At 48.3% G+C, this 11,448-nt stretch overlaps 1 protein-coding gene across 1 annotated transcript; it reads right to left on the bottom strand.

Moving 5' to 3' along the window:
- Positions 1 to 4,554: 4,554 nt before the first annotated feature.
- Positions 4,555 to 7,651, bottom strand: FJX1 (four-jointed box kinase 1). The gene has a single exon (XM_061140278.1). It carries the CDS (start codon positions 7,417 to 7,419, stop codon positions 6,106 to 6,108), a length of 1,314 nt encoding a protein of 437 aa, XP_060996261.1. The 5' UTR covers positions 7,420 to 7,651; the 3' UTR covers positions 4,555 to 6,105.
- Between the last annotated feature and the right edge of the window lie 3,797 nt (positions 7,652 to 11,448).

Genomic DNA, 11,448 nt, shown 5'->3' with positions numbered 1-11,448 from the left:
CACTTCTCCATTATTAACCCACAATTTCTCAGCAAAGTAAAATCTGTGAGCTGATACTGGAAAAAGGCCAGTTTCATAAGCTATTTAATTTTTTCTGGGATAGAGTGTAAAATAACTGTTAAAGCCATAAAGGATACCATATGGCATCAAAGGAGGGAGAAAAAAAAAACTTTTTTGTAGTCGCTGTTATTCAATGAACAATTAGTTCTCTACTCTCCCCCCAAATTAAGGTGCCATTAAGAGAAAAAATTCAAAAATATCAAGAAGACATAGCCAGAATGGAAAGAAAGTTGAAAAGATAAATAAAATGAGCATTCCTTTAGCTATATTTGGAGGAGTCCTGCAGAGAAAAAAATTCCAGCTAGGCAGCATTGAGACATAGTTTATTAATGCAGTTTCCCCCACAGCAGGACACAGAAAGAGAAATTGGTAAAACAGTCACATTAAAAAATTATGACTCTTACATCTGATCTTTATGAATACACAGAAAAGAAACCGTCCTCCTGAGTCGTCCTTGGGCCATATTGAGGCAGAGATGCAAAGAAATTTTTTCCCTTCCAAAGCCTCACAACATTTGCAGACATAGTAGCAACAAACTGAAAGCTATATTCTATCCACATTTAGGGGATTTTAAAGGTGTTTATGTAAAGACCCTAGGTGAGATTTTGAGCAGTTCTTCCAGTTACGTTTTGCAATATACTTCAGTCTTTTGATTTTAGAAAACATACAAAATTGAAATCTGCCTAGATTCCCTCTGGGGAAAATTATAGTAGGTGGTGAACTGGTTATAAATGGAACTTCCCTAGAAACTTGGAGGTGGAAAGGAGCTTGAAAAGTGAAAAGTGTTAGTCACTCAGTCGTGTCTCTTTGTGACCCCATGGACTGTAGCCTGCCAGGCTCCTCTGTCCAAGGGATTCTTCAGGCAAGAATACCGGAGTGAGTTGCCATTCCCTTCTCCAGGGGATCTTCCTGACCCAGGGATTGAGCCCAGGTCTCCTGCATTGCAGGAAGACTCTTCACTGTCTAAGCCACCAGGGAAGCTGGAAAGGAGCTTACCAGCCCCCTAATCCAGTGTTTTGCCTAGGGTAGATTATGCTGCACTGATGAGTTATTAAATCAGTTTAGAGGGTCAGGACTAGCACTGGGAGCAGAGGAAGAGGAGGAATAGAATAAAATTGAATGGAATCTAAAAGTGTGTTGTACAGACTGTTTTGTGAAAGTTTTGTTTCAATGGTGGGTTTGTGTGTGTGTGCATGTGCGTGCATCCTGGGTTACAACATAAAGTGTGTCTTGCTTTGCATGATCCATGGCACTTGGGGAGCTCAGAGGTGCACAGTTCCACAGCTCCCTGCTCCCTGGGGCTGATGAGCCATTTGAGAAATAGAAGCACAGCCTCCCTGTGAAAAAGACGGGGGTTGCACGCGACAACTCATACAAGGGCATGTTATGTTGTTAGTCGCTCAGTTGTGTCCGACTCTTTGCAACCCCTGGACTGTAGCTTGCCAGGCTCCACTGTCCATAGGATTTTCCAGGCAAGAATACTAGCGTGGGTTGCCACTAGGTTCTGGTGAAAAACATTGTGAAGTTGCCGATCTAATATAACACCCCTTGTTCCAGGTAAGATACTTGGAGTCAGAGAGGGGAAATGACTTTCCCAAGTCCATGACTCATAAATAGCTCTCCTCTCTGGGCTTACAATGCCTTTTCCATTTGACTTTAATGATCAAAGCATGCTTGGAGGTGGGTGTCAATTTTCGCCCTGTGGTTTCCATGCCACCTTGGCAGCTGACATTCTATTCCTTCCTGGAGCAATTCTGTGCTTTCGGATCAGCTGGACTCCCCTCTCCTTTCATGCTCCTGCCAACCTTGCACCACCCAGGATCAGAGGTTTTGTAGGATAGGGCAGGTGTGTGGAGGGATAAATAATCTGTGCCCAGGCTTGGATGATCCATGGCAATTGGGTAGCTCAGAAGGTACACAGTTCCACAGCTTACTGCTCCCTGGAGCTGATGAGCCATTTGGGAAATAGAAGCACAGCCTCCCTGTGAAAAAGAGGGGGTTGCATGCGACAACTCATACAAGGGCATTCTCAGAAGGGAGGCAACCAGCTGACAACTGTGGGCTTTAGGTAACTCCTGCCAGGCTCTTGCACTCTGGCTGGTCTTCCTGAGCCAAAATAGAAGCATGTAGAAAGTGTTCTGGGACTTCAGAGATACAGCAGGATTATGAAAGAGGATCCTGTCTGGGGCTCAAAATGCCTCTGGTTTTGACTTAGAGAAGAAAACGATCTACCCCATGAATAAGCAAACATTTATATTACATTTACGCTGTGCCAGGCACAGTTCTGAGAATATTACAAATATTTACTCATTTAATCCAAATAATCAACCTCTAGGCCTTAAGAGGACTCTCCTAGCTGCAGTCCTGGGCAGAAGGTTGGAGAAGTGTTGAGAGGTGTTAAAATAATTTGTTTTTCTTCAGGATCCGAAGACAGGAGGGCAAGCACTCTTAATAGAGTTTAGAACTATGTCATTGACAAAGTGCATTAATCAACAGTCAAATCCAGAGAGTAAAGGTCAATTGCCTACTTTCTCTTGGCAGAAGGAACTGGGAGGAGGATTGTTCTTCTTGCAAAGATTCATCACTTTTTGATGCTTTCCAGAAGTGGTGATGGATTTTCAATGAGCCATCTACTCTTGAAAATATCACCCTCATATATTTGCAGTGTAGCTGCCTTTGGTGCAGGGGTCTGCTTGGGTCCTGAAACCACCCACTCAAGCTCATGTAGAAATCAAATCTATGCCTCTGGCCATAGGATCCAGTGCTGTTTTCAGGATTGTATGCTAGAAGAGGGTTCTCAATCATTTAAAAATTAGTTTATTATTAATATAAAAAAACTGGACCTGAACTAGAAACTTCTAAATTTGACTTTGATAATGAAAATTAGTAGAAATTTACTGAAGTGTAAGAAAGGCAAGAGTTTTTGTTTTTTTAAAGAGCAATAGGAAGTGAGTTTTTGTTTTTTTTTCAGTATCTCTATGTATCCTTTGGAAAAGGCAATGGCAACCCACTCCAGTACTCTTGCCTGGAGAACCCCAGGGACAGAGGAGCCTAGTGGGCTGCTGTCTACGGGGTCGCACAGAGTCGGACACGACTGAAGTGACTTAGCAGCAGTAGCAGCAGCATGTATCCTATGTTTTCTATGTTAACATTTAAATCCCACAATACTATGATTGAATCTCCATTTCATAGATGAGAGAACTAAATTAAATGACTTGCTGAAAGTAAATAGGTAAGGGACAGAATTCAGAATATAGTCTGCCTGCAGAACTCATTACTCTTTTACATCGTGCTACAGCCTGAAAGTTTTTTTTTTTTTCCTTCATCTGAAAAATGATTTGGTCCTAGCAGCATTCACTGACCATGGCAAAATGTTAATCGATCTTTTCATGTCACAGCCTACCGATTATCCACAAGCAACAGCAACAGTTAAAACCTCTTCTCTGTAATGAAGTTTTGGTTTCCTTAACAACTCCACCATGTAATTAAACTTGTTTCTCGAACAGGCAGAAATGCTTCACCAAAGAATCTGAGAAGAACCATTTAAATTATGCTTAGTTTCTTGCTCTGGGTTAACCATGGTCAAGTCTGGGCTTGGAACTGAAGTTCAGGAGGAATGTGGAGAATGCTGCTGGCCCAGAGTGTACCAGTGCTGAAGTTAAATGGGATTCAAGGTGTATTTCCTGTGCATCTGTGAAACTTCTAACTTCCCTCTGCCCATGGTTTTTCTTCACGAACATGTCAGGTAAACATGTAGATTGCCGAATATTTATCCTTTTCTTGGAGCAGCCTCTATTGATTTGGGCAGCAAATCTCACAGTTACTAATCATCAGAAATGGAAAATGCTTCTTTTTTAAAGATGTGACTATCAGAGGTTTCACATTAACGATGTCTTGAAAAAGATTTTCCTTATCACTACCGTCTGCGGCTGTATTATGAAAATATTTGACTTACACCACAAAGTTTATGGACTCTTTTTTTGAGTTGTCTTAGCAGAGGCACTGAAACATAAGGATGGCATTAAATGGTTAAATTACATGCTGGGTTGTAATGCACAGTGAGATGGGAAACCCAGAGATTTAATACCATCATGAGTCTATTAAACCCCAGGTTTACAAATGCAAGTCAAATAAAAATCTATTAAAGTAGCCAAAAGTTGCTTTGAGTTAGAAGTCGTTAAATAAAAAGAAAATAACAGGCAAGATCATTTGGACCCACATGTCAAATAAAATGCCAAGAAAAAACACCAATGGGCCATTAAAACAATACATTAATAAACTGCCTCTCTCTCCTCTCTCCTATGGGTCAAAACGAAGCTTAAGAAAATACAAAGATGTTTTCTAAGTTTGAAATCTCCAAGAAGTTGAGGGTCCACATGCCATATACAAAGTACTACACACTTTCCTGCTCTGACAATGGCTGCTCTGAGGGGACCATGCAGTTAGTACCTGGGGGTGGGGGTGGGACTGGGAGGAGGGCTGGTGGGGGTTATTGACCAGTACAATCTCTTAAGAGAGCTGGATGAGTCCAGATGTTGGAGAGTATGATCTCCTGGATGCAATGGAATTTATGCTGGGAGATTAAAGAGAGGAATTAATTTATGACTTTCTCTACCTGTTTGCAACATGTGCTCAACTTATTATCGGTACACATTGAGATGCACGGTAATTACAATCCTAAAAATCAGGTGTAACACATGACCACCGTAGTTAAGCTTAAGGGGGGGTGGGCATTTGTCATATTTTAGTCTGCACATCTGGTTCTATCATACTTGCCAAATGATTAATATAGGACTTTATTACAGTGAAATCCTTTTATATCAAAGTTTTATTTGCCAGGAAATAGAATACTTTCCTTCCATGTCTTTCTCCACCATCCCCCACTTTCTCTGCTGAACTCTGAAATTTCCAGCACTAGGATTCATTTGAGTGAGCAGGACAGGGAATCTGCTCTTGCCTTTGTTCAGCTCTCTTAAGTTCTGTGGTCACAACTGGGATATACATACACTCGTCCTTTGTTATAAAAGCACATCCACAAGGGAGAAACCCTAAAGCTTATTCAAAAACCAGGTAGGATGTCAGATACCTCCAATAGTTAAAACCACAGGAATTAAAATTCTAAATTTTAAACTCCCTTTTATTGAAATATAAGTTTGTTTAGTATATTTACACCACATTTTATGCACATATATACATAGAAGGCAAATTCTGTCAAATAAAAAAAAAGTTTTTCTCAATAAAAAATTAAAATAAAAACAAAGTAAAGTGCATAAAACAGATTTTTTTTCCTTCTGGTGAACATCCTCATCGTCAAAATTTTGGCCGGCTGGGAAGGGGGAGGGATTAGAAATTCATTCTTTGACTCCGTGCACACAGGCAGTCCTGCATATGTAGCCTTCAGGCCAAGGCGACAAGCTGTAAGGAACAAGTCAGACAAACTGCCAGGGTCTGCAGGACTCCCCCCATTCCGTAGGTCCTGCTCCTTTTGTCCTATCGGAGCGGTTCCCCAGCTCTTAACAGTGACCTCACCATCACGGAGCCGGAACAAAGGGAACACAGGAAGGGGCTCCACCAGCCAATGTCAGAGCCCTGCTCCGGGGCCACCAGCGCGGCGATCGGTAGGAAACTGCAGAATTAGCTCAATGGCTCCAATAGAAGTTTGCCTTTTTCGGGAAGGGAAGGGGCGGGTGGAGGGGTTGCCAAGGAAGGGGCTGTATCTCCTACCGAGACGGCCACCCGGGGGCCAAACTCCGGCAGCAGCCGGTTTCTTTGGATGCAAACTCCGTGCTGGCACAGGGAAGAATCCTTTTATAGGCCTTTATAGGCTGGGTGAGCTCATCCTCCCAGAACTTTGAAAAGGAAACAGCTTGGGACTGCGAGAAAGGGGCAGGTGGGTGAAGCGGAAGTTTTTGGTCGCCTTCGCGCTCGGGTCTCCGGCTGGGCGTTGGCCGGCTGGTCCCCAGGAGGTGGCAGAGGCGACGGCCCTTCCTCCCATCATCCATCCCCCAGCCAGGGGTCTCACACTCTGTCTTCCTCCGGGGAATGCTAAGTCCCGTGTCGGCGGCCGTACTTAGCCTTACAGTGCAAAATGTGCTTGGCAAGGAAGTCGAGGCGGCGCTGCAGCAGCTGAGCGTGGGGGTCGGCGAGCGCGGCCAGCTCCGGGAAGCGAGGCTCGTGGTGCTGGTAGAGGTGGAGTAGCCGGGCGGCCGCGTCCTGGCCGCGGTGTAGCTCCAGGACGCGCCGCGCCGTCCGCTCTCGGAACACGCACACAGACTGCAATAGCGGCTCGTTATACTTGTCCCACATGCCCGCCACCCGGTAGCCGTGCACCAAGCCCGCCTCGTTGTCCAGAAAGACCAGCGCCCCGCCGGGGCCGCGGTGCAGGTTGCTGGTGGCGCGGTGCATGACCCGCGGGTCCCACTGCAGGCTGAAGAGGTTGCTGACTAGCCGGTCGAAGTTGGCCGTCAGGTAGTCGAAGAGGATCAAGTCGGTCCATTGCACCAGGTCCACCAGCTCCGCCCGGCTCCGGTTGGCCAGCTCGCCCCCGGCGGCGCGCAGGGGCCGCAGACGGCCGTCCTCGGAGCGCCAGGGCGCGGGCACCACTACGTCGGTGAGGTTAGGCAGCCAGCGAGTCAGGCTTACCACGCTGCCCTCGGTCCAGTGCGCGGCACGAAGCTCCTCCTGCACCTGAGCCCACTGCGCGCCCCGAGCCTCCACCCGGGCCAGTGCCAGCGGCGGCACGTGGCGCTGGAGGCCCAGCAAGCGCGCCAGGTAGTAGGACAGGGCCTCGCCCTGGATCTGCTCCGGGTTGATGCCGTAGCGCACGCAGGCGCGGGTGCCGTCGGCGAAGCGGGCCAGCCGGTTGGAGCTGCGCCCGCAGCCCCCGCGCTCCAGGGCCACCACCCGGGCGCGGCGCGCCGCCTCCAGCCACGCCGCCGCCTGGGCCTCCGAGAAGCCCCGGGGCACCTGCTCCTCCAGGCCGCGGCTCCAGAAGACGCCCCCGTGCACCGCGGCGCGTTCCTCCGGCCCGGGCCGCCCGGTTGGCACGTGCCGCCTGCGCTCACCCGGGGGCTGCCCGGGCGGGCCGTCCGCGCCTGCCGCCAAGGTGAGCAGCGCCCGGAAAGTTTTCAGGGAGCCGCCGCGGGCGTCCCGCGCCAGGGGCGGGGGCAGAGGAAAGCGAGGCGCGGGCTCCTGGCGGCCGCTCCGGGCCAGGTGCCGCGGTAGTCGGTCTTCGGGCGGCCCGGAGGTGGGTAGCTCCGTCCTCGGCGGCAGGAGCCTGCCCCACAGCGCCAACAGCGAGCCCAGCACCAGCAGCCAGAGCCCGGCGGTGGCGGCGGCGCCCCGCATCCTCCTGCCCATGCTCCGCGGCCGCGCCGGTGCCGCCGCCGCTTCAAGCCGAGCCCTGGCGCCCGGGTCCCGGTGGCGAGGCGGGCCCGGCAGCTCGTTGGCTCCCGGGCTCCGGGCGCCTCAGCTCCATCGCGGCTGCGGGGCTCTGCCCAGCGCTCCGCCCGGCACTGAGAACTCGCTTGGCTGCCGCTTCTCAGCTGCTTTTGTATTTCGCTGTGAGACCCTCCGGCGGGCGCGATTCACAGGCGCCCGGACCACGTGGGAGCGAGGGCGGGGGGAATCCCCCTCCCCCTCCTCCGCCGCCGCTCCCCGCCCCCCACTCCTCCGCCCCCTTCCCCTCCTCTTCCCCTTAAAGCGGCGATGGCTCCTTCCAAGCGGGAGCGGCGGCCCCACACTCAGTCGGGGACTTAGGGGCCGGGAGCTGGAAGCCTGGCTGCAGGCGCCCGCGCGGGGGCGTGGGAGCAGGCGGCACGGAGCTGGAGTCGCGCGGGGTGGGAACGAAGGGCCGCTGGCTCTCACGGGGGTTGCAGTGGGCGCGGAGTCCCTCTTGCAAAGTTCAGACTAACCCCCGATCGAGCTCCGGGCGCCGCCCGGCGTGAATGGGGGCGGGTCTTCTTGCCTAGTCTGTTTCCAACGGCGTGATTCACCCTGCCTTCTGTAAATCCCCGGGGAGCTCTGCGAGCCACAGAGGATGTGACTCCAGCCGGGTTAGAAGAACCATCTGTAGCAAACAACTTTGAACCGACACCACCTTTCCCGAGCGCGCTCACTACCCTGGTCCTGTGCGCTTTGAAATTGGTCGCTCGCCCTTTCCCGAGGGACTCTCTGGGAATTCGACCTCACTGTGCCAGAACACCTAGGCAGGTTTCATTCACCAAAGCGTCTGTCCTCGGTTCTGGACACAGAGCAGTAAAATCCCACAGATGCGTTCCCCTGCTCACGGAGCTCACAGTCTAGGGAGATGTTTAGGTTGCCATGACAGCCTTACAACCCAAGATCCGACCTAGTCCAGGGGACGGGGCCTTAGAGACCGTTTCTCTTAAGAATGACACGATTTTTCTCGTGGGGGACACAGAAGGGATCGGGCTTGCCCAAGACCACAGAGGTAGCAAGTGGAGAAACTAAAATTCAAACGGGGCTCTCCAAGTGGCATGCCGCTTGATTTTCCCTCTATCTGGAAAGTTCACTATTATTAGTCAAGTGGCCAGCATTCTTATTTTTAAAGGTTCACTGTCATTTAGCTAGTCACTTTATGCCCCACCTGTGGTTTTCAATTCAACAAATGAAAAAAACAACAACCATATTGCATTTGACTTACTGGTTTAATGGTTTTAAGGGAAAAAGTGTTTGGGGAAGAGGGTGGAGGAGCAAAAAATAATAATAAAATGAAAGACAAAATTGGCAAACTACATTGTCTTCCAGACACTTTTGAGTTCAGTCCACCAGGAAAGTTCTTGGATAAGAACTGGCTCTCACTCTTAGCCTGTGCATGAGACTCTGTCCCAGATCCAAACCAAGATTCTCAGGTAAGACACAAGATGAGGGGTGGGGGTGGATTCCACCTCTGAAAGCAACTGTTTGAAATCTGTTTCCTTTCACATGTTTCTCTTGCCTTTATCCCCCCCATCAGATGCACATGGGGGTTTTCAACTGCATCAGCGCATCACCTGGTACTGATTATACTGTATTTGCCAAAAAATGAACATTCTAGAGTTATAGGGCAGGCACCCTAAGGTCTGTGACTAAGCAGAACTCTGAAGACCACATCTAGAGACTTCCAGAGCTGCCCCAGTATACCTTCAAATGTTTCCATATTGGCTGAAATGCGGGGTTTTGGTTAACTCTCTTCTGCACCCCATGGTAGCTATATCATGCCTTTATATAGATCTTATCTGATGATGAAATTACTATTGCTGTACTATCTTACTTCATTAGAAAGTACCATCTTCCTGTTCTGTGCAAGCTCCTTACCCTCATCTTTCCCTAGAAGGCAGAGGACTATATCTTAACAACTTTCTATTTGTCTTACCAGGTAGCATAGTATATTGCACTAAAAAGGTGCTCAGTAAGTTGAGTTTAATTTTTTGTCTTTTGGTGTAACTTCTGAGAATTTTATTTTTTTTGGAATGCTTTGCTTTCAGCTTGGTTATAAACTATAAGCAAGATCTCCACCTTGTGGGCATAAGTAGAATATCATCTAACTAGAAAGAAGCATACATTTTCAACAGGCCAGTTAAGGGCTTAAATCTGAGAATATTACTTGGCTACCATGGCCCATGCCATGTCCTGGGGGCTGTGGGGAAATCCAAAGTAGTTAGTGTCACTGTCTTTATAGCAGAAACTATAACTATAAAGGACAGTTCATTGTAAACTTTATGAGCAGTCTGTCTTACCTGTTTTTTGGCTGCCTGGCACAATGCTTGGCACTTAGTGGGTGTTCAGTAACAACTCGCTGAATAAATCATTGGAATGTTAATGAGATAAGGTTCTGCAAGTAGCATGTAACAAGTCATTAAAAAAAAAACTGCTTACCATTAAAAGATACAAAATAAGAGCTTTCATTCATAAAAGAGAAAAAAAAAATGGTGAAGGATCCACTTGACGGAGAAGAAGAGGAGGCACATGATTTTCAGGCGAGGCGGGCTGACTTCAACCCAGTCCCAGAATCTTCCGATCACATTACTGGCATTGATAAAGAAACTGAAGACTTGAAGCAGTCAGCTAAGACCTTGCACCTCAGAAGGTGGACTGACCCTATCACAGCCAGTTGCTCATAGACATCGGACTGAATGCACCGGGTTCCCGAATGGGAAGCACTAATAGAAACTTGAACAAATGCATTGAAATGCAGAATTGCAGAAAACTGTAGGAATAAAAGAGAAACAAAAAACAAACCCAAAGTAGAAGGCAGTTTAACTCCATTATGTAAATGATTGTTTTAGGCAGTGTTTAAAAACACTTCTCTGTTTACCTGTAAGAGGAAGACGCTCCCATTCTCCTTTACTTCCTGGCATGAGGACACCCCCCACTGCTGTCCCCCTGGGGCTCCCTGGGACAGCACAAGGCCCTGTCCACCACAATGTGTGACCGCAGGCTGGCCCTTCTGGCAGTTTCTTAGGGATGAGGGCAGGTGCTGTTCATCTGTCCCTACACAGGAACCTGTTTTCACTTGGAGAACTTTCCTAACAATCCTCAGAGCTTCTCCCTGAGACTCAGCTTCCAACTGCTTCACTCTTGTCCACGGTCCTGTTAGAAGAATGATTTGGCTCATAAAAGAGTGCCTGCTGGAGAATAGAGAAGAGGTGGAGTTGAGGGGTGGGTGCAGGGCAGCAGGCTGGGGGTTGGGAGGTTTTCTAAGTCCCGCATTTCTGGCTAGTTATTTCCTATGTCTTTGAGTACCAGTTCCCACATCTGAGAAATGAGGATGATAAACCCTACCTACCTCATACGGTTGTTGTGAAGTTCATGTGAGATGTTACTAATAACATTAACAGCAAATGCTTACTGAGCACTTATTATGGGCTAGGCACAGGTCTGAGCTCTGCACATGTGTTCTCCTTTCACCGTCCCGACAACTGGGCTTGTTCCCACTGTGCAGATGGGGAAACCAAAGCTTGGCCAGTAACTGGCCTGAAGTCACATAGCAAATAATGATGAGGCCAAACTCTTGGGAAATTATAAACTACTAAGAAAATGGCAGATATAAAAAAATTTTAAATTCAAGTAATCTCAACTGTATGCACGTCAAGAAGCAACAGTTAGAACTGGACATGGAACAACAGACTGGTTCCAAATCGGGAAAGGAATACCTCAAGGCTGTATATTGTCACCCTGCTTATTTAACTTCTATGCAGAGTACATCATGAGAAACGCTGGGCTGGATGAAGCACAAGCTGGAATCAAGATTTCCGGGAGAAATATCAATAACCTCAGATATGCAGATGATACCACCCTTATGGCAGAAAGCAAAGAAGAACTGAAGAGCCTCTTGATGAAAGTGAAAGAGGAGAGTGAAGAAGTTGGCTTAAAACTCAACATTCA

This window comes from Dama dama, chromosome 1 (genome assembly GCF_033118175.1).
Source record: "Dama dama isolate Ldn47 chromosome 1, ASM3311817v1, whole genome shotgun sequence".
In the NCBI taxonomy this organism is placed as follows: Eukaryota; Metazoa; Chordata; class Mammalia; order Artiodactyla; family Cervidae; genus Dama; species Dama dama.
The sequence above is the reverse complement of the archived record's forward strand: the minus strand, read 5'-3'. Positions and strand labels throughout refer to the sequence as shown.